A 24,408-nucleotide genomic window follows, 5' to 3' on the forward strand; every position below is an offset into this window, starting at 1 on the left:
ATTAGGCCCATGATTCAATAAACCAAAAAGCTAAAAGATACAAATCTCTTCTATAAAGAATCCTACATACATTACATATATTTAAACTATTAAAACACATGACTAACATTGACAATGGGAATGGACAAACTCAAGAGTCCAATCACTTCTAGAGAACACGCCTTGATTGCCACAAGGACTCTGAGGCCATCTCTCTCTTCGGAGGAACTGCTTGCAGCTTTTCTTTAAAGAACTAAATGGTTACATGCATATGTGTGCAATTAAGAGGTAGCCTGGATTTCTATTTCGGAGAGTATGACGCAACTTGCCAGAGTAATAACGTGAAGGAAAACTGGTAAATTTATGTTGAGGGATAAAGCTACACAATGGTATCATTCAAGATGGAATCAGTGACCCATTTAGGTACTAAACACCACAGTCTGCAGTCCCTTTCAATATTTCACACTAGGGGCTTTGGTATGGATAAGGCATTCTCCCATCAAAAAATGCAGTTGCCCTGACAACAAGTCACTGCAGGGATTCTGCATTCTCATCTGACATAACTAGACTGTGGATTGAAAGTTCAGCCGGCAGCTGCTGGCTGGCTCTAGCACAAGCAGATGCTGCTCGTAGCATCAAGTATTCTTTGCCACATGTGCAACCATATGGAGCTTCCGCACACACCAACGTGTAATACTTCCAAACTTTAACAAGGAAGCCAGATTCCTGTTTCTCCATGTTTTCCGCATACCTAAAAGTCATATTTTGAGGTTAGGCCAGCAAACATGCTCATTCGTGTTTATTTTTAAAATATATAACATTCCTCAGGGAGAAGTATACAAATAAACTATCAACAGCGGGCAAGTGACTGAACCTCCCTGGGCTTCAGTGTCCTTGTCTGCAAAGTGAGGGTAGTACCACCTGCTTCCTGCGGGTTTTATAAAGATTGACGGTGCACAAAACATACAGGGCTCTCATAAACATTGTCTTATCATCTGATTTTACTTTTTTTTAAATATATATTTTATTGATATTTTACAGAGAGGAAGGGAGAGTGATAGAGAGTTAGAAACATCGATGAGAGAGAAACATCGATCAGCTGCCTCCTGCACATCTCCCACTGGGGATGTGCCCGCAACCCAGGTACATGCCCTTGACCGGAATAGAACCTGGGACCTGTCAGTCCACAGGCCGACGCTCTATCCACTGAGCCAAACCGGTTTCGGCTGATTTTACTTTTGCATTTAAATGCATACACAGAGAGGTGGCCTCCTAGCCATCCTCACCACACACCTCAGATCCATCTAGTGGCACTTTCCCCAAATTATTTTTCCCATATGGCATGGGACTGCCCTCCACTGTTCTCTCCTTTCTTTTTGCCTATACTATGAACTTTCATGACAATGTTTGCTCTCTAGCTTTAAGGTTTCTCTATTACTCAGTGTACCTCTTCTCCCCATCTAGACAGAAAGGTCCTGGAGGGAGTGGGGGGCGGAGAAGCCTATGTCTTATATTGCCTCATATATGACAGAAGACATAGCACTGAGCACTGTCCATAGCAGGCACTCACTAGACACTCACTGTTCATTCTTCCTTGTAATTTAGAAGGAGTGTGAAGGGGTATTTTCAGCAGCTTTAGCTAGATAGTGTATGAAGTGCACATCTGATTTCTGAAACATACCACAAAGCAAGCGCTTTTCCTATATTCTCAGGATTTCCTCACACTAAGCTAAAGGCTGAGAGGCTATGGGTAGCATTTCTATTCTGATTAACAGTTATTTACATGGTTTTGCCTTCACTTAATATTTAAAATTCCACATTCAGAGAAATCCAGTGAGACTTCAGTGATGAAAAGATCTCTTTATTGGCAATGGAATGCATTTAAAGTGAGCAAGGTAGCCTTCAGTATACAATTTCTAAAATAGGTCCATTACATTATAAGCATTAACGTGTAGAGTTAACTTTGATGTATATATTTCACTAGAACACAAATCTTTTTCCCTTCATAAAAGTATCCCTTATATCTGAATTAGTTCATGGTGAAATTTTATAATGAAAGTCAGCTGCAACTCCAGGAAACAGCTGGTGTTTTGCCTCTTCAATTCCACAAAGAAATATGCAATGCATCAAGGAATAAACTGTCTCAAAACCATAAATTGCTTAAATCTTCTTCATGTGCAGACAACTAACAGTGCATCTTATGGTCGATGTTCAATGTGTGTTCAATTTTACAATATTTTTTGAATTAAAAAAACAATGTATTACTCAAAAAATGTGTATTCGTGCTACTAAAAATATAAAGGGTGTTTTGCTAGATGCTATAAAATAGAACTTAAATACAGTATCCTGGGAAATTATAGTAAATATAAAACAATGATTCTCAACCAGGGAGTTTGTAATAAAATCACTTGGGGAACTTTTCCAAAAGACAGCAACAACCAACACCAATGGAAGGGCTTTGACCCCACACCTAAAGATTCTTTTCAGGTGAGTATGATGTGCACCCTAGGTTAAGAATCAAGATAAATTGCCTGGCCGGCATGGCACAGTGGTTAAGCATTAACCTATGAACCAAAAGGTCTCTGTTCAATTCCGGGTCATAGCACATTCCTGGGTTGCACTCGATCCCCAGTAGGGGGTGTGCAGGAGTCAGCTGATCAATGATTCTCTCTCATCATTGATGTTTCTATCTCTCTCTCCCTCCCTATCTGAAATCAATAGAAATGTATTTTAAAAAAAGAATCAAGAAAAACACAATGACTCAAAAAAACAAGACTCAACCATAACATTTTTAACATGTGAGTGTAATATTTTTCTTCATAAAATAGATATCCAAGGTGTCCCTCCAAAAATATATTCACACTTAACAGCTGATAGCTCAATTGATGTTTATTTTCAGATTTAACCCATTGGCCCCTCTGAGATGCCAACACTCCTAGTTCCCTTTCCAACAACATGGTTCTTGTTTTTACGGTACTTTCTCAGGAATTTTGCCAAAAATTAACTTCCAAGTGAAAATGCTAATATTTTTTCTCAAAATTCCCTTTTTATAGACCCTTATGGTGAAGGGGAACAAAATAGGTCATTACTATTATGTTCACTTAGCTCCAAAGAGGATTATAATTCAGTTTAAACAGAAGGCTATGGATTGTTTCCAATGACGTGTCCAATACAAGATGTGTCCTTAGCAGGCTATCTTCTTGCCACTGAAATTACTTCCAAATCTTTTCTCCCTCATGTCATTTTGTAGCCATATGTATAATTTTTTGCCTAATCATCCTAATTCTAATTTTATTTAACTGGCTTTCTAAATCACAAGTGAAACAGTATGTATCATCCCTTGTTAACAAGCATTTTCTATCCCCACGAGTGAAGAGAGCAGGCTCTGTGTGCTCAAATACCATCTGACTAGATTTAAGTTGATATATCTCTGCAAGGTTCTGGTGGGATCTGTTCATGTAGCCATTGGTCTATGTGCTGATTCTGCAGGACACACAGTAGCCTGGATTCTGAGAAGCATATTCAAAGGGCCAGTGGCCGGATATAAGCTATCAGACATTTCCCACGTAAATGATTTTTCATTGTAGCATATATCATCTGGAAAAATCATAAGGCTTGAACTAGTAGAAATTTATAGAGAAAGGTCCAGCAGTTTTGCTAAGAAGATCTGTGTCCACTCTTAGCTCTGCTTCACATAATTTGTGTAATATTAAGCAATTCACTTACTAACACCATGTCTCAGTGTGTGCATCTGGAAAGTGGTGGTAATTCAACTGACCTCGTGGGAGGCTGTGAAACTCTAACAAGATAATGTATTAAAGTAGTAAAAAAACTTTCATACTTCCCTGTATGAAAGTAAGTCATTCATATCTTAATATTACCAAACTTCTTAATCTTATTACACCATCAACATCTAGAATTCAACATAAATGTCTTAACACTCTTTCAATAAAATTGTTAATAAAATTATTTACAATTTTTATACTTGATAATTATTAATAAATGTGCTAATGCTTTTCAATCTAGTCATCCAACCTTTGAACTACTTTAAAAAGATGTACTAAATTAGGGAGAGAGTTCAGTGGTAAAAGAAGAATAAACAAAAGTAAATATATTTTTATGTCTGTTGAAAATAGCATTATGAAAGGCCATAGAGTGGAAGGCTAATGGGTGAGCTTGGAATGAGAAAGAATATTTCCCAGAGGATAGTCACCAGCTGGGTTTTATCCTCACTTAGACAAGAACAGGAGGAAATTAGCTTAAATTTCATTTGGTTTATAACAATGGAAGCAAGCTATGAAATCTAACTCCCAAGGAATCTTTTCTTCAAAATAAAATAGAGACTTACTGCCTACCATAGTTTCAATGCAGTCCTATTCAAAGTATGAGAAAATACTAGATGGAGTTTAAGTTGTCCATCTCTATAATCCCCATCAAGAGAAGAAAACAAGCAATTACAAGCCTATTACGTAACAGGTGTTTTCACTTGTATTCATTTCATCTTCACTGGAAATTATTTTTCATACTTCACAAATGAAGACACAAACTCTGAGAATTTAGCTTGCCCAGGGTAATTGAGCTAATAGAAAACAGAGTTAGACTATACCCCTACTTGTCTTCAGAGCCCATCCTGGACACTATACCAACCTGTAAGCCTTGCTCACCTTGGCACTCTTAATTTCTATTCTATATAAAATTACATTATTTTGAAGATTTAGATTATTTACTTATTTATTTATATTTATGTTATTTAAATTATTTCCAAGATTTAGAGGTACATGAAGCCAACATAAATTGGGAATATAGCTAGTACTTACTGAGCTATCTAATAATACTAGAGGCCCAGCGCACGATTAAAATCACATGAGGAGGCACCCCGCAGGTCGTCGCGGGAGTCAGGCTGGATTGGTGCCGTGGGCGGCTGGGACCCGTGCCTGACTTCCGCCCCAGGCCTGCCCTGCCCCCCTGCCTGTGTTCACTCCAGGGCTCTCTGAGCCAGCGCGATGCAAGCCTCACCTGTGTGCACAACCTCCTCCTGTCTGGTCGTGACCCGTTACAGCCTAATTTGAATATTACCTCTTTAGAGATAGAGATAGAGATAGAGATAGAGATAGAGATAGAGATAGAGATGTAGATAGATAGATAGATAGATAGATAGATAGATAGATAGATAGATAGATATGCCAAACATAGAACTCTAAAAGATATCTAATTTAATGATGACTGCCACCAGTTGAGACAAGTTATTACTATTATTATTATTCCCATTTTCAGGTGGAAACAAAAGCCTCAGAACATATGCTAAGAAAGCCCATGCTCAAGAGACTAAAGAAGGAGGCCTTTTAACTCAAGGGAGGCAGTGGAGTCCTATGCATTTCACCCTGTCATGCCCAGAGACAGTGAAAAGCAAGCATATCAGGAACTCGGACCACAGAGCATCCAAACCCCAACACAGATTTCACTTCTAGTTTGTAGCAAGTCATAAATATTTACAAGTGAAAAGAGCCAATGGAAATCATCTGGTCCAGTCCCTTTATTTTACAGACAGGGAATTTGAGAATCAGTGTGAGGTTAAGCACTTTCTCTAGGGTCAGAAAGATAATTAGTGACAGAGTTAACAATAAATCACTTCCATGAAAAGACATGCTTTCAAAGTGAATTCAATTACCTTGTACCCTCAAGTGGTTATTAAGAACACCCATGTAGCTAGACAATCGCCAGTATTTCTGTGAAGTAGATGTAACCCAAGAGGATCTAAAAAGAACTTTGCAAAATTGAGCAAGCTAAGTCAACAATTTTTAAAATGTGCTAATTTGAGTCAACCCAAAGTTACAGTATCAGCCATGTAAATGCCCAAGTATTTTCATCTCTTCTCTAGCAGATAAAAGAAATACAAAATTTCATTCACACTTGGATATAAGGGTATAATTATTTTTGTTTTTATAAACTGTGGATGACAAATTCCCAAAGAAGAGGATCCTTTTGAATTTATAGCATAACTTTTCCTAGAGGTCAATAATGACAAAATCACAGGTGCCAGTGGTAATGAATTGGTATTAAGAATTCAATAACCAAATAGAATGTTACAAACGCTTAAAGGGAGTAGAAAGTATTTTCACATGAGGCCTCTTTGAAAGTTAATTCCTTTCAACAAACTAAATAAATCTGCCTAAAGATTCACAGATTTGCCTCTAGGAAATACTAAATTAGTAAAAGACAGGGAGGAAATATCGGTAAGCCAAAAGAAGTCATACAAAGTTAGCATGGAAATGGGTAAAAATACAAACAACCACTCAGTCAAGAGTCAATAGCAAATACCTACTAATCTGCCACATAATAAAGTGAAACAGAAGGTGAACACATGAAAAAACAACGAGAACTAAAGAGGAGAGTCTGTGGAAATGCATCCTGATGACAAACAGAAAAGCTATTTCCCTCAGGGGGAAAAGCACATCAATTAAAATATATTTTGCAGTATTTCATGGGGGAGGGGAGGAAGAAGATATACTGACAGAGAAGAGATGATTCTAACAGTTGTCAAATCATGTAGTTTGAAATTTAGAATTCCCACAACTTGCTAAGTTTAACCCTGAAATCTTATACATTTTCAGAAATAGAAACCCTCTCTCATACTTGACATTTCAGAATGTGTCAATGCTAAAATTTGGCATTTAATGGTGTCATTTTAGTAAAAAGAAGAGAAACTGGGCTGGGCTGCAATGTCCATTTAACGTAGCATATAAAGTCAAGTGTTCATACTATGAGTCTAGTATAGGAAAATCAATTTTGAATGACTATTTCATGGATATATAGTACCCTGCTTCAAGGACATTTCATGGTTATTCAATGACAATTATGCTTAGATTTCCTTGTCCTAGGAACTGTTCCCCAATTAAGTCATTCAGATTTATGAATGCCACCAACAGAAAAGAATAGTAGCATCTAATTTCGTGGCAAGAAAGACGTTCTGTTCAGTAGCAAGTAGAAAGCATAGCCATTTCTTTCTTTCCTGCATCTATTGGTGAGGATGATTGACAGTGTTTGTTCACATCAACTTCAGATTTCTCCACAACAGGTCATTCTCAGGATTGTCTCCCTAAATGCAATGAGTGACATTCTAGGTTTTATTTGAAACTCTGACTGTCTGGAAAGTGTTGGCTTGTTTGAGATTCCTCAGCAACCAGAGACCTAACAAGATGATCAGCAGATTAACAATTGTGTATTGTTAGTGATTTACATAAATTTATTTAATTACTTTATTTAACAAACACTGTGTACCAGACACTGTTCTAATTACTTACAAACATTAAACTCCTTTGACTCACTTAGTGCTCATAAGAACTCTATTGAGTAAGAACTATTATGCCCATGTTCCAGATGAGAAAAACTGAGGTTCAGGGAAGTAAATAATTTTCCCTAGGATACAGCTGATAAAAGTAACCCTGTCTTAAAACTCAGTAATGGTCAGTCAACCTTTTTGCATGATGCTCTATCCTTTTCTGGGCCTCCTCACTAAATAATTCTCAATGAAAAATCATTCAGCATGCAACACTGAAAACAAATGGCCTAAATAATAATAGTTGGACTTATTAAGAGCTTTCTATGTGTCAGATACTGTGCTTAGTGTTAACAATTTTATAAAAAAGAACTGATGTTTATTCTTCAGGATAAACAATCATATAAAGAAGGTCCCATTACCACTTAAATGACAAAGTTAAGCTGTGGATGACAGTTAACTTTCCACAGTTAAACAACTAATAAAGGAAAAAGAGGATTCAACCCTGGCTCTTTGGAATGAAGAACCCACCTACTTACCATGAATCTGTTCCTTTAAGAAGAGATGACTAAGAAATGATGATTCAGTCTGGCTATTTTTCCTTTTTTCCTCTTTAACATCATATGCCATAAACAACTATTTATTATTATTGAATAGGACATATCATGTTAAAACAGATGAGTTAGGTATTTACTTTATCTCTGAGAATTTCCTAATAATTATCTTCAAAAAAAGGAGTGTGTTAAACTAATTGATAACCCCAGCTTCTATCAGAGGATACCCAATCCTTACTGGTAGGTGATAACAATAATACTATTACTAAAGAAAATGGAAATAATCACTTCCCCCAAAAATTTTAAATTTAGGGTAAAGTCCCATATTTGGCAAAGCTTAACTAGGGTCATGTTTATTGCATAGGAAAAGATCAGCTGGACAGTGGATCTCATGACAGAGAGACAGAGATGAGCTCATATTAGAAGTGTGGTTTTAATATAAATTACCAAGAATTTTCTGTTTTACAATATCTATATCTGTATGCAAGTGGTCCATACTGTCATATGACAATACAAACATTTTCAAGTCACAATTTTAAACATTTATACAAGGTCAAAATACAAATCAAAAACTAGGAGTCTCAAGTAAATAGAAATCACCAATAATTTTTATTATAATACCATCTTTAGTGCAGATGAAAGTATTTATCTTTGTCATTTTATAATTTTAGAAATTATTTACCATATATCATACTTTTAGTAGTAAATATTTTTATCATTACATGATTAAAATTTAAATTAATAATGTAATGAATATTTTGAATTTTAGTAATTTCATTAAATATATTCATGATCATGGCACTGATTTTTTAATCTGCTTAGCATTATAATTTTTATTACAACTAAAAAGTGTACTATCAACATTAAACTGCAATTACAAACTTTTTCTTGGTTTGAAATAGAGTGCAGACAATAAAATTGATTTCTCACAATACTATTCTAATCAGTATGTTCTTAAAACTCACTTCAAATGACATACAACATAATATAATATGAAAACAATATTCTTTTTTCTGAGACAGTACCTTGGTTTGTATCAGAGAAGGACGGAGGCTTTTGGATATAGCGATTTGTAAGACCTATGCTAAGGAATAATTAGCATTTAGCGAATGGCTTTTCAAAACATAGGAGTCTTTAATTCTATGAAAAAGATATACTTTTCTTATATTTTATAAATCATCTCTGCTAAGGAAAAAAGAATGAAAAGGAGGTAAGTTCTTAAGATAAGTTCTAAATCTATGAATTTTACTATAGAAATTCATTAAAATTATTGTCAACCGCCATAGGCTACAAGTTAAAACTCAAAAGTTACACAACCTAAATGTTGGAATTTACTTTTCCAGTAAACCTTCTTGGTCTTTTTGTATATTATCCTACTTGAATTCATTTTTAAGTTAAATGTCTCATAAAACTTAATGAACTTTAAGATATTTTAGGGTTTAACAAGCTCAGGAATTTATTATAAGCAGTATTCTTAAATAATAATAGAACTTTAAAATCTGGCCACCAACCCTCTGCCCTGCAAAAATGAAGGCTCATCTCTGACCTGTTGCCCTTCCCTCAAATCCCCTTTGCTGGGGTAAAGAACTTTTGCCCTTTTATAAACTTCCAAACACTGCAAAAGATGCTCCAAAACCTTTCAAGTCACTGAGAGCCCTCTTGATACCTAGTAAAGACAGCAATGTAGACCAAAGAAATACTTAATTCTAAGCACACCCTTAGATATAGATGCTCACACATCTGAGTATTACTAGGATGTGCTTGTCAAGGGACATCTACTAAAAATTCTTAGATGAGATACCAAGCAAATGTCCTACGTGGAGGTCAGAATACATGCTCCCTTAAATGTAGACAATTATTTTTATTTCATTCAACCTAATCATGAACATTAATAAGGAAAGTATAAAAATGAATTAGTTTAAGTGATTAAGGACTTTGCATCCTATCAAATGAATCAAGCACTTATTTTGTGAAACATTTGTTCTTATTTCTGAACCTATGGTTTTTTATATGTCCCTTAAGTGAGGTTCCAGTTAAATTTACTGCAAATGACACACAGTAGTATATGCTCACAGTTTATAAAGTGTGGGGCAAAAGTAAGTTTATAGTCATTCGTATGGAAAATAACACAATAATTAATAAATAATAATACAAGAATACATTCTGTGCTTTGTGGATTCACAACTGTAAGCCTACTTTTGCCCCACACTGTATAACTACAGCATTCTCTTTTCTAAGAAAGACTTTTCCTTGGTATCAGGAAAGAACTTAGGCACTGTATTAATATGTAAAGCTGGAATTTGCATTTCCCTTTTACAAGTAAGAAGCAGAAAAATTACATTGTACAGAGGTAAATGACTCATCTGCAGTCATATCAATGCTGTCTTCTGATGGCAAAAATATTCTATGAATATTTAGATCAACTTACTAATTCAGTAAACATTTCTCAACCTGCCCCTCTTGCCTCTCTAAGTAGTTATGAATCATTCTGTAAATGAAAAGCAGGTATGTGCCACAGGACCAATATATTAGAAAATGACAAATTTATGTCATTTCTTAGAATACACTCAGTATTTCCATTCTTACCAGAATGCTTCGAGGTTGGTAGGGAAAGTTTTATGACTGACCACACCTTTTGCAGATGAAGAAATCGGGGCCTACAGTGCACATTACCTCAGAGCGAATTACCTGAGACACAGTTAATTAAAGAGTCGACCTGCGAATTGTACCTATATATTTCCCTCCAGATTCCAGAATCGACAAGTTTACTCCTTTCTCACATCCACACTATTTCATTACCCAGTCTGAGGGCTGGCAAAAAGTTGGCAATGTCTGGCCTCCCAAATGTTTACAGTGTTTGATATGCACTATTTCATTCTATCTTATTCCTTCCTATGTCTTGGTCCTGACCCCTACCAAGTCAGTTTGGTTGAGACCATGGATATCTTCAGCCACCGTGGAAAAGCCAAATAGTTACCTAGCACAGAGCGAAGGACCTGCGGGGGTTTTTAAATACTTGTTCATTCACCAACTACAGGCAAAAGTTTTGGGAGGGAGTGGGGGGAATTATATGCCACAGGCAAACTAGGCTTATTTACTACACAATTCTGTATTTTTTAACTTCTGTATAAATTCACTAATTTTCTTGTTTTCCTAGTTTCAAAAATACTGTAACTGTTATTTTTATGAGAATATTCAGTATTTTCAATGAAGGAGATATTCTCAAACAATTTTGGTGGGGAATGGAACCTTCCTGGATATAATTTATCAATGCATAAATATATTATTTTAAATTGGAATTCCAACAAATCCAATTTTAGAAGTGTTGTCTAAGAAATAACTAGAGCTGTTCAAATGCATCCCAAAACTTTTACCTTCAACATGTAAAATTTAGGACAAAAATCCAGAAGACTAGCTACAATCCAAGCCTTCTCCTTAAATTCAGTGACTCTCAAGACAGTGTGTGTGTGTCAGATAAGCCAGTTCCTTGTTCTCTAAATAACTTTCACAAAATGGGAAACCATTTCTGTATATGTTTTACCATTGTCATTTTTAGAACAATTTCTACTCCATTCAAACAAATTCAGTTTAGCCTGTGAGTGAGTCACATACCTTTATTACATGATGCTTTTCCTGAAACACAGGAATCTTAAACATTTGGCACCAATATGTTGTACCTTTGTTTGGGACGGGGACCTGTCTTAATAAAAAGGGGGGGAGAACACAAAGTCACATTCTCTTGACAAGCGATTAAATACAAGTAAAAGTTCTTCTACACTTTCAATAATCCCACTCCTACAGTCATAAAACCTGAAGAAACTTACGTTCTGATTTACCAGCTCAAAGTATGGTATGGCTGTAGGCAACACATTGGTTTTCTCAGGATTCAGCAGCCGCAGACTCTTGGTGCCACGATTGGAGCTGTGGTACTTGGGACCATCTTCTCCCACGTCTTCATGGTGGTAGGCCCAGATCACTTTCACAGTGCTCTCCTACGATCAGACATGGACACAGTTATCTCAGAAGTGAATAAAAGAGAACAATAACATTTGGAATTCTCTACCATTAATTGTGTAAATCTAATTTGATCATTAAGTATCCAAATAGACGTGTGTGTGTGTGTGTGTGTGTGTGTGTGTGTGTTTGGGGGCGGGGAGGGAGGGGACAGAAATTGTCTCTCTCAACAGGCAAGATTATGTGTTCCAAAGCACAGTGAAAGACAACTGACAAGTAGGTATGCTTTCATGCATTCAGAAACTACAAATCATTGTCATGCTAAACCTCCAAATCAGCAATTGGTAGTTACCAAGCAAATATTCTTGTTAACCAGCAGAGATTTTGGAAAATTAAAAGCTGTTTTGATGCCACAGACAATTTAGGGAAAATAAATAAATATAATGGAAATTAAAATTATTTTCCAGGTCAGAGTTTTTACTTTCACAGGCACTAGCCCAGTTATATGTGTGAATTTACATAAAATGCAAATACAGGAGGAACTTCTGATTCTGAGTTTGTTTGTTAACCTTGAATCTATTTAATAGTCACTTTATGAATCTTGGGACTTTCTAAGGAATCAGTCCATTATTCATTTTGATTTTAGAAGTTCACAAAGGTGAATCAGTTACAAATCAGATGAACTGCTGCATTCCAACTAGAGGAAGTACTGTCATATGACATTGGTTTCCATTCAGCAACCAAGAGAGATTGCCCAAAAAGTGGTGGGGCTGGAAGGAGGGTTTGCTGGGTATAAAGGAATTATTTAGTCATTCCCCTCCCCCCCCCACCCCCCATAGATAAAGGTGTCTTTGTCAGATCTTTGTAATAAGAACTTAGAAAATAAATAATACAGCAAATGCTATTTTTTTTAAAAGTTATATTCTTGCTCTAGCCGCTTTGTCTCAGGGGATAGAACATCGGTCTGTGAACTGAGGGGTCCCAGGTTCGATTCCAGGCAAGGGCATATACCTCGGTTGCAGGTTTAATCCCGAGCCCTGGTGGGGCACATGCAGGAGGCAACCAATCTATGTGTCTCTCTCACATCGATGTTTCTCTTTCTGTTTCTCCCACTCTCTGCTAGTCTCTCTAGAAATCAACAGAAAAATATCCTTGGGTAAGGATAAAAAAAAGCTATATTCTTTCTTAATAAGTCAAATGACTATGATTATTATTCCATTAAAGTATAAAAACTGATCCATGTCTTTGCATGTGTTTTTTCTTCCTCTTTTACTCTTTAAGCTGGATGTTAACCAAAACAGCTTCAGATTTTTACATTCCTATTTTTAAAGCTTTGATTTACCAAATAAAAGAGATAATTTTACTGGTCCTTACAAAGTGAAATTGATCGAAGATATTTGTGGAAACTCCCAAAGTACCACATGAATTATATAGCCTCTAAATATTTAATTTTCATATGTATAAAGATATTACTTTTTGCATGAGGTCTGCCAATAAGAAATCTTGTATAATATGTTGATAGGCAATTTTAATCAGTTTACTATTCATCTGAATTTTAGAAGTTTACTAAGATGAACCAGTTACAAATCAGAGGAATTATATTCAGGATCATATTTCTCTCTCCTGTAATACATTTCTCACAATCCTTATTGTCTATTTTCAAACATTATAGAGAAGAAGCAAAAACTCTTTGGAAAGTCAATACACTCTTCATACAGCTCTTCAAAGTTTGAGATTAACACAAAAATTGCCTTTATTGATATTTATAGTCTTAGATTTTGGGGGGCTAAGAAAGAGAATTCTAGAACATTCCCCCAAAGACTATGTGACTTAGTTATCAAAGATAATTTTTGAATATTTGTTCCTTTTATTCTGGAAACGGTTTTACAACTGTAAGTGTACAATTTATTCATGCATGCATTCCCTTGGAGACTCCTTACCGTTATGGTCTTGTCATTGATGTCACATGTATGCAGTTCTCTGGTAAATTCAATTACTGTGTGTGTGCTATTTTCCATGGCATAGTCTAGGTGATAATCTTGCTGTGCATCTTTTTTCAACTCTCTATTTTCATTTGTGAAATAATCCTGTAGAAAATATCGGGGGGGGGGGGAGTCAGTATATCCTAAATTCAGAAAGAAACGTGTTTAGATTAAGAGAACCTTTAAAAACTGATGCTGGGTTTGCCTATTACATAATCCTGTATCTGTAGGCATTTTGTAAGTCCTGGAATTTTCTAAGGGTCTGGGGGGTCCCAATTAGAGAATCAATTCCCTAGGAAATTGGCCCATTTTCAACTTCTGGACCTTCAGGAAAAGGCAGTGTGGATGTATAATACCATAAAGCATCAAAAGAGATGGAACATTCGAGATCACTAAGTGTGAAATTGTTTGCCCCAAAGTGAAATAGCTATTTCATGGCAAAGCAAGAACTAGCCCTACTATTTTCCTGGATGGAGTGTCCCTTCTGCACTTAAGCAAGGAGACCCACCCTTACAATGATAGGCTGTTTTAGTGTGAGCTTTAATGGTATATTAAAATGAAATATAATGAAAAATAAAACAAATAAACTAGCTGAATTATAAGATATTGAAAAACTAGGGAAGTTTTGTTTTTGTGGATCAGCTGTTACTTTTGTACTAAACTTCTTCAATGGTATACAGTTCACTTCTAGGAGGCAGACAGATGGATCAGAGAGGGCATGAACTTTGAAAACAAATGACTAGGAGTTGACCCCAGCCCTCCCCTAAATGCCTGAAGAACTGTTAAAGTCAAACTGTGAGCTCTTATTCTAACATTAGCAAAAGGGGGATAATATATAATATGCCCCACTTTATGGATTTTGAAAGATAAATAAATGAAATAGCATATGCGGGTGTGTGTGAATGCCTACCATGGTTAGTGCCCATTTAATGACATTTCCTTCCCTCTTCTAAATTGTAATTTTTTCCCCAAAAATATTTCCCTATGCCTTTTACCATTAGCTTACTATATTGAGAGTTACAAAGATCGTATTGTTAATTTTCATCACTTATAGACACAAATTTTGCCTTAACTATTCTGGTTTTTCAGTACATAATGATGCTTTATTTTTGGTAAGTCACTAAGAATTTTTTTAGAATATACATACTGAAATATAATTATACTAACCTTTACTAACACTAAAATTAAATTTGAAGAAATGATTGCTATGTTTGGGTGAGAAGATACAGTATACAAGGAAAAACACCTTAAACCATCAATAAATTTGGAACTTTTATTCCTAGTACCTTAATATCATGTGTGTGTAAATTTGACATCCAGGATCCCAGATCTAGACATTGTTCAAACCCAACATTATCGGCAATGCTCAGAGCCTAACTTTTTCACTCTAGTAACAACTATAATTTATTGAGAACATACTATGCCCTGAGTCCACTTTAAGCATTTTACATGCATTAACTCATTTAATCTTCATATCAAGTCTATAAGATAAAACTCTATTTCACAAACGAAGACACTGAAGCACAAAGAGGTGAAGCATCTTGCCCAGGACCACACAGCGGGTAAGTGGTAGTAAAGCCAGTATTCAAACGCAGGCAGCCTGTTCTAACTGTAGTAACCACTTTTGGAAGAGTATAGCTTAGTTCATTTTTCTATGGAAAAAAATGTACATATCAGGTTTTTCACATAAAATCTTACTTTTCCTACTGCTAAAGTTGGGGTTTGTAAAAAACATATATATTTTGAGAACTGGCTGCAATTGTGAAAGCAATTCAAATGAAATAATACTATGAAACTGTGATTTTTCCCACTTTTAATTACACAAATTTTCAATATGTAAATGAAACAACAGTGTCTATAGACAACATGGAATTTAGAGAAATGAACTGTGCTTTATACTAAGCTCACATTTCATTACATGAATCAAGCAATCACAGTTTCACAAACAAAAAGAATACAGTACAAAATGTAATCAGTTTGAAGAGTAGAATAATTACCCTAGTCTTACAAACATGTTTCCAAAACCATTAGTCTCTCAAACTATCCAGCTGGCTTTCCAATTCTCCATTTGTTCTGTTTCCATTCACCAATACCAATTCCTTCCAGCTATTCTACTTTTTTTGGCTTTTCAGATAACCTAGCTCTGCGAAAGAAAATGGAAGAAGCTTCCCTCAGGTCTCACTAAAAATCCTAGGGTTCATCTGCCCTGTGTAAACTGCTAAGTTTTCATTTTTTGTAAATGTTCACTATATAGAAAAGACAGCTGCCAATTATGTTGAGATTCCAGACTCCTGGAAAAATGTGATTGCCTAAAAGAGCTAATATCTCCAGCCTTCATGAGGGAAACATGAATGGATTTAATTAACACTAAAATTGAAATGCAAAACATTCCATTACAATTTTGTTCCCATTTTTCAAAATTTAAGGCTTATTTGGAAACATCTTCATATTAGCTGTCCAACTAGTATTATTAGTTACATGTCTACTTCAGGGGGGCCCTTATTAATGCTCTGAAATCTATGTTACTCTCTTGCTGTGTTCTCAGGAAACCACCCAAGACAAGTATCATAAACCTTCTCTATACAAGATGCCAACACTTCCCACTCTCAGTTTATGATCATACATCTCATTTTATTGAGAGAATTTCGGTGAGTACTCATACCATGCCTTCTTTCTATCCTAAGTAATATCTACTTTATGAAATCATAAAACACACTTAATCTAAATGAAATCCTGCCCAGCTGGCGTGGCTCAATGGTTGACCAACAACCTATGAACCAGGAGGTCACGGTTCGATTCCCAATAAGGGCATATGCCCAGGTTGTGGGCTTGGTCCCCAGTGTGGGGCCTGCAGGAGGAAGCTGATCAATGATTTGCTCTCATCATTGATGTTTCTATCTTTTTCTCCCTTTCTCTCTGAAATCAATAAAAATATATTTTAAAAAATAAGAAGAAAAGAAAAGGAATCGTAAATAGAGAAAATTAAAACAAGGAGCAGATGGGAAAAGTAGAAAACAAGTAGATGTAAATGAAATGAAAAAGAAACATTAAAATAGATCCTACATACATAAAAAAGTTAATATTATGCACACCTTGATATATAAAACTTGGATAATTTAGATGAGATACAGACAAACTCCGCAAAAGACACAAAACAGCAACTTAGTCAGAAAAAGAGATACTCTAAATAGCCCTACAATCTACTCATGGGTAAAAAAAACCTTCCTACAAAGAAAATTCTAAGTCAAAGTTCTTTTACTTGATATTTTGTCAAGTATTATTTAAGGAAGAGATAATATCAATCCTTCTCAAACTCTTCTAGGAAATAAAAAGGAAAGAGCACTTTCCAACTCATTTTTTGATGCTAGCATTACCCTGATACTAGAACAAAGGCATTACAAGAAAATTTACAGATCACTTTCTTTCATGAGCCTACCTGCACATTTTTTTAAAAATGTGTATTAGTAAATAGTTATATATAAAAAAGGATACTATATCATGACCATGCAGGGTTGGTTCAACATTAGAAAATCAATGTAATTCATTGTATCAAAAGTCTAAAAAAGAAAACCATATGATCATCTTGATAAATGCAGAAAAACCATTTGAAACATTCATCCATAGTTAAATCTCTCAGTAAACTACCAATAGAAGGATATTGCCTTAAACTTATAAAAGGCATCTATAAAAACCTTACAGCTAACATCATACTTAATGATGAAAGACTGAATTCTTCCCCCTCTAAATTTGGGACAAGTAAATCCTGGAAACAAGGTAAGAATGTCCACATTCTCCACTTCTAGAAGCCTCTACTATAGATTGCCCACCTCTGATATCTGTCTCTATCATTCCCATCCCCTAACTTGGACATTAAAGTTCTCTCTGTGACATTATACTCCTTGTCTTCATATTCCTTCCTTTGGGAAACTCATCCACTCCATGAGTTCCCAATCATCACCTTTATTCAGTATCGCATATCCAAAAGTCTAATGGATACCTTCACCTGGAAGTCTTATTGTCATCTCAAGTGCACTATATCCAAAATTATATTCACCTTCAATCTGTAAGCTTATTTTCTTTACTTACACTGCCCTTCCCCAAGCCATCCAAATTCAAAACCACAGTCTTATTTAACTTCTTTTTCTTTTACAACTTCACGGATAGCCCCCGCTCCTATCATGCCTTCCTTTGAAAAAAAAATAATCCACCTTTTACTTCCACTCCATTACAGCTTCTCCTGTCTCAGTTTAGACTCTACCACCTACATATTTCTGTCAGGTTCTTCCTTCAAAGTTTTTCTCAGTGTGTCAATAGATCTAATTCAACAGTCTACAGTACAGAGTTCTGTAACTTAGATGAAGTTTCTCTAAAATTTAGTCTCACTTGATTTTCCAGATGTCTATCATTAATCTTACCATATGATCTTTATTATCAATTTTTTATTCCCCTTAAATACTCTGCCTTTTCCCAGCTCTTTCCTTTTGTTTACATTGTTCCCATCTATCTCCCCTGCTCTTCTCCCCGCACTGGGATTCCTCTCCACTAACTCCACCCATTGAAGTACTTGCTTCTCTTGAGACCCATGACTCTATCTCCTCTGTAAAGTTTTCTTTGATCATTCCAACTGGAGGTGACCATTCCCTTTCTGAATCCATATTCTTCTACCTGCACTCTCATGTAGGATGCAATATATTCTAGACACAGCACTATCTTCTCAGCCATGAGACAACTGCCCAGAAATAGATACCTAATCTTGTTAACCCAGTTATTAATTTGTAACTTTAGAGTAGTTGTTTATATTCTAAATAGAACAAAAAGAGGGAGACAACAGATTATTTTTTCACTTGCTTTCAATTATATTTACATATGGTTAAGATCTGAAGTGGAATGTGTTTAACCAGATGTTAGAATGAATTTGGGTCTGCATGATCTGCCATGCAAACACATCTGGCACTGAACTCTGGGGATCTTGTTACAACCTTTTAGGCCCTAAATGGACATGAATCTTATGAAACTGACATCAGCATTTAGCGGGGGAAAAGCTCAGGCATGCAAATGGTCTTTGAAATCCTTTTACACTGGGATGGCATTCCCTACTTATTTTAAAGGGGAGAAAAAACAGATCTGAGAGAGAGAAACTATGTTTTAGAATGTTTTCTAATGTTAATTTATATATTCAATGTCTAACAGAGTCATTTGCACAGAGCAGAGGCTCATTAAATATGCGTAATTTTAAAAGGAGTACCGTGCTTTTCCTTTAGCTCATTCTAAATGAAAATAAAAAATAAGAACCATCTTCTAATATTCACATCTTTGTGATAAAGGAATAACTTGGTGGGAGCAAAATGTTCCCCAGTAGCACCTCTTTTCTTCCTTCACCCCGTGTTAGTAAAATACATGGCCTATAATCAAACACATCCTTAATGAAGTTGATATTATACAATAAAAAGTGGCATATTCGCAAACCTTGGAAGAGCTAATAAGTGATGCAAGAGGAGAGAAAAAAAGCCAGGTACCAAATTTCCTATCATTCAACTATTATTGCCTGGAGGAAGAAAGAAGGAGGGGAGGGAGGGAAAAAAGGGAAAAGAAAGAGGAAAAGAAAATAAGTCACTCAAATACCTGTCAATCTTAAAAATCCTTCATGCAGACTGGCTAAACCTTCAAAGGTATGTTTAGTGAGTTTAAGAGTTTCCTGACAGTGTGACAAAGGGACAAAATTAGTCAAATAAATCATTGAGTGAAATAGTTATTTGTAACTATCATCCTGTAGGGTGAAAAAATAGAGAATGAATTGACAGTAAAACATCAACCAACTAAGAGTTTGAATATCGATAACATCACTTATAAATTTATATTCACAAAAACATATGGTACTTATGAAATATTTTTTAAAAAATTTCCCAAGTCATTTTTACTAATTTTCACCTTTGGGATACGAACCGAATGGTGTCTCTCACCCCCACTCCCAGTCCCATTCAGCAAATGGACCCAGAGGCAGCCCTACTGTAAATCCATGGTGAAGGCCATTCCTCTGCTGTCTCGCTATAGTGCTGGATATTCCAGGACTTTTCAAATAAAAATAGGAACTTGATCACAGTGCACTCTCAGTGCACAATGGCACAGCAGCCATTATAAAAACCCAATTGTATGATATGTATTAAATATATTGTATATTTTATAAATATCACATAAAATACTGATAAATAAAAGTAGGCTCCAATTAATTGTCATTAAAAACAAACTCTGAAGGCAAGAGCATTGAGGAGGATTTGGAGAGTCATGATTCTGTAGGGGTTTTGTAAGAGTTTAAGAATAAAAATATGAAGATGCTTTAATTATGTAAATATAAAAGCTGGTACACAGAAGCCTTTCTTCTTTGTACTTACTCGGTTGTAATGTTCTGTGAAGTGGAATGTGAAGTAATATTACCCGAGATCAATGGTTTTTATGTGGAGGTCAATCATTCCAGCACAAATATCTGCATTAAGATCAGCTTCAATATGAATCATCATTGAGACAGTTTTGTTTTTATTGTAGATTATCACATTAATTAAAAAGTATAAACAGTATTTATACTTTTTAAAGATAAAATATTACCTATTACCCTTGAAAATCTAAGTTAATAATTAAACTCTGGCAATAAAGTTATGGTTGTGTCATAAAAAATATTACTCCTAAAACATGTTCTCACAGGTTATTTTTTTCTTTTGAACATTTTGTGCTTTGAAAAAATTATGAAATATATCATTAAGGTTTCAAACTGCTGTGTGGCAACAGTAAAGTCGGCATTAGCAAAAGTTGGCATTTATCATTAAGCATGAGAGCACTACTACTGGCTGCCACTTTGCAGCTAACATAACAGCCCCCCAAACGCTAGCTTTTATATTCTACAAGATTGCTATGACCTCTTGTTAAAAAACATGATTGCACAGATGTTAAATGGTTCTCACTCATTGTCAGCCTTTTCTTCTCTCTTGAATGCAATCTCTGTAACAGAAGAGAGCTCTGACTGGTGCTATGTTAAACAGGATAAAGTGAAAACTCAATGGTGTAATAGAAGATATGAATAAACTGCTGGTCAGCCTGGAGAACTGAATGTAAGCACAGCTGCGGGGAAAACCTTGAGAAAAATGTTGCCATCTGTCATCACTTTCTTCAACAGGTGCTTGCAGTTTTTCTTCTTTTTCTACATCTCAAAGGCCTGTTCCTTCAAGCATTTGCTTGTAATAGCAATTTCTATAAGTATCATGGTGATTAAATAATGTTGATAGTAAAGTGATAGATATTTTCGTGGTAGAGGGAATCTTTGGTCCTAAAAAATCATGAAACTATAAACAAACTATATAAACAATCTTCAGAATTTCAAGATCAACTGATTTTAATGTTATTTCTTCACTAATCTTAGAAATTTGAACAAAATGTCAAAATGGAAGGGGCTTGCCTCCTAAAAACCACTTCAAATAAAGCTGAACTCTAGATCTAATAAGGGATCAGTTAAACAGCTATCAGAATGCCAAAATCTGAGCACTGTTAGCTTGCATTCCATGGAGGGGCCCACCTGAGCAATCTGTTTGTTCTCTAAGTGCCGCCTTTGAAAATACACATCCTTAATTCTCTCCCACAATCATCTCATCTTCATTTTATTGTAATCTGATACTGTTCTAAAGTTATAGAAGTATCAGAGATACAGTGAAAAATTTAAAATTTGACTCTTTAACAGTAAACTTCAATAAAAAAGCAACTTCAGACCTTACTATTGAAATAAAAAATTATTTTACCTTCATCCTATCCCCTCACCATAATTTTTAGAAAATTTTAGATGACATCTCTTAACTGTCTATGACCAGTTTATGCAAAGAATAAATTTTGAGAAGAAAGCTCTTTTCTTCCTTCTTCACTCCTTTCCTCTTCTTCTTTCTTCCAACGCATATTTTATTGAGTGACTACTGTTCCTCAGCCTGTTTTATAAGGCTAACGGAACATGATTGTACAAGATAGTAGATAAAGTCCCTACCATAATAAGACTTATTGTTTAGTTGGGGGAGAGTGTTTTTTAAACTTAAATAACAATATAACAATAAACGTTTAGATAGTAAGTGCTTATAGGAAAATAAAACAGAGATTATAGGAAGGGAGTGGAAAGCCTTCAGGTTGAGTCATCAGAAAAGTGAGGCAATGATACTCACTCTGATGAATGGACTACAATTAGAAGCCAGCCACACACAAAAAAGTGTGGAGGAAGTAGATTCCAGAAAGACAGAGCAGCTATTGGAAAGGACCTGAAGTGAGGGTGAGTTTATCCAATTTGATGAAGCAAATAAGAGCTGGTGTGACTGAACTATAGTGGTAGGACGAGTACATGCAGTGAACAAGGATCAGCTGAGGTCCCAGATGTGACACCTTGTAGGTCATTATAGAGAATTCAAATATTAGGCTTACATAAAAAATATCTGAGCTTTAAGCAGCAAGTGGCATATTCTGATTGACATGAAAAATATATGTACGTGTGTGTGTGTGTGTGTGTGTGTGTGTGTGTGTGTGTTACTGTGGCTACAGAGTAGAGAATTATGAGAAGAGTGGTGATCAGAAAGATAATTAGGCAGTGGTCCTAGAAGTTCCAGCTAGAGTGGTGGCAGGTTAAAAACAAGACCATTTCACAGCCGCTAATGTCCTCCCTTCTATTAATTTCTTGAATAACCTAAAAGCATGAATATGGGGTAAAATTATTTTCAACATCATACTCAAGTTGCAAGATAACCTGAAGGCTACCTAAATCCTAGCTCCCACTAAAGGAGGATTTCTCTCAAAAATATTTCTTAAGAGATGATCACAGGCCGAAACCGGTTTGGCTCAGTGGATAGAGCGTCGGCCTGCGGACTGAAGGGTCCCAGGTTCGATTCCGGTCAAGGGCATGTACCTGGGTTGCGGGCACATCCCCAGTGGGGGGTGTGCAGGAGGCAGCTGATCGATGTTTCTCTCTCATCGATGTTTCTGACTCTCTATCTCTCTCCCTTCCTCTCTGTAAAAAATCAATAAAATATATTTAAAAAAAAAAAAAAGAGAGAGATGATCACAGTATTTAATGCCTCCACTGACAAAGTTCATAAACTTACAACCTCAGAAAGCAAATCCTTTAAGTTAAATACCTCTGATTGTCAGAAATGTATTTCTCATATAAAACTAATGTCTTCTACCCTTTCATGTATATTAACGGGGTCTTTTTTCTTCCTTCTGGGCTTGAGGAAGACTGTCCACTCTTTCAGACAATTATCATGTCTTTCCTATTGTTCTTTCTCCAGGTACAACGTTGCCACCTTTTCCCATTATTCTGGTACCTAATTTCCAGAGATTTCAACCATCCTTGTAACCCCCCTGTAGACTTCTCCAGTTCACCCACACATTCTTTAAAAATGTTATTCTAAAAGGTTTCTTCTGTTGTGATTAACTAGTACAGAATCAATATTATCAGTATTATAGTATCAACATTACTTTCCTTGATATACGAAGTAGAGTTTACAGGCTAATATTGCATCTCTGGGTTTAGCAAGCACATCTTTTGAGTTTAAAATGAACTAATAGTTATATCTTTTTCATATGGATTCCAATTAAGTCCAATTTTACACTTTTTGTGCACACACAACCAATTTTTTAACTAAGTGTTTAACTTTATTTGTATTCTCATGGAACTTTTAACTTAGTTTCCTTTCATTATTTTAAGATATCACTTTCTTTTTATTCCTCATTCTGTAGCCTAATGTAGCCAGTTTGTTATCAACATATTTTGGGTATACATGTTTAAATATCTATGATTGTAACTAATTCAACTTTATTAGTCCATCTTCTATAAGGACATCATGAGAAACACTGATAATTGCCTATCATCAGATGCACCATTTATTTAATATCCCAATTATTGGCCCCGCAAATCAAATGCAAAAGAAAGTGCAATCTTGTCAGTATAATCTATGATTACTGAAACTCTCTAGTTGTTAGGGATTGGAAAGTGTTCACAAACCAATTGCTTAAAGTTTGTCCTCAAATTTTCCCCAAAATTTCTATCAATCTCCCCTATCTATACATTTAACAGACACCTTTTCCCACGTTGAAAAGCTGGAACACTTGTTTCCATGTAATCTTTTGATGACATTTTACTAAGTGATTAATTCATTATATTATATCTTTTATTTATTAAGTACTTTCAATGTTACAATATTTCATTTATTTCATTTCACTTATTCCTCACAAAACCCCCATGCATGATGTTACATTATCTCCCCAGTTACTGTATAACTGGGACTACAAAGGGAATATAGTCAATTTTACTGTAATAACTTTGGTCATTGATGGCTTTTAGATCTATGGTGATTGCACCATAAGGAATACACATGTTGAATCACTATGGTGTACACCTGAAACTAATATAACACTGTATGTCAACTATACTTTAATAAATAAGTAAATAAAATGGGCAAGAGGGTCAGATTTAAAACAACAAAAACCATGCATTAGAGATCACGATTCCCTTCTTCATAAGAAACTGTCACTTAGAAAGGTTAAGGGATTTGCTGAGGGCAACATAATGAATGAGCAGCAAGCTGTGCTGGGATTTCTACAATGACCTCCTGCTTCTAACCACTCAGTAGTTATCCAGCAGGTGTTT

The 24,408-nt window shown here is 35.5% G+C and overlaps 1 protein-coding gene across 1 annotated transcript in view; it reads right to left on the reverse strand.

Moving 5' to 3' along the window:
• MOXD1 (monooxygenase DBH like 1) overlaps window positions 1-24,408 on the reverse strand; it is a 77,380-nt gene that overhangs the window by 44,190 nt on the left and 8,782 nt on the right. The window contains exons 2-4 of the mRNA XM_059700357.1: window positions 13,704-13,850; window positions 11,634-11,801; window positions 11,422-11,505 (exon numbers count right to left, since the gene is read on the reverse strand). Coding sequence (XP_059556340.1) covers window positions 11,422-11,505; window positions 11,634-11,801; window positions 13,704-13,850 — 399 coding nt within the window. The remainder of the gene's footprint in view (window positions 1-11,421; window positions 11,506-11,633; window positions 11,802-13,703; window positions 13,851-24,408) is intronic.

Source organism: Myotis daubentonii, chromosome 6, assembly GCF_963259705.1.
Source record: "Myotis daubentonii chromosome 6, mMyoDau2.1, whole genome shotgun sequence".
NCBI lineage: Eukaryota > Metazoa > Chordata > Mammalia > Chiroptera > Vespertilionidae > Myotis > Myotis daubentonii.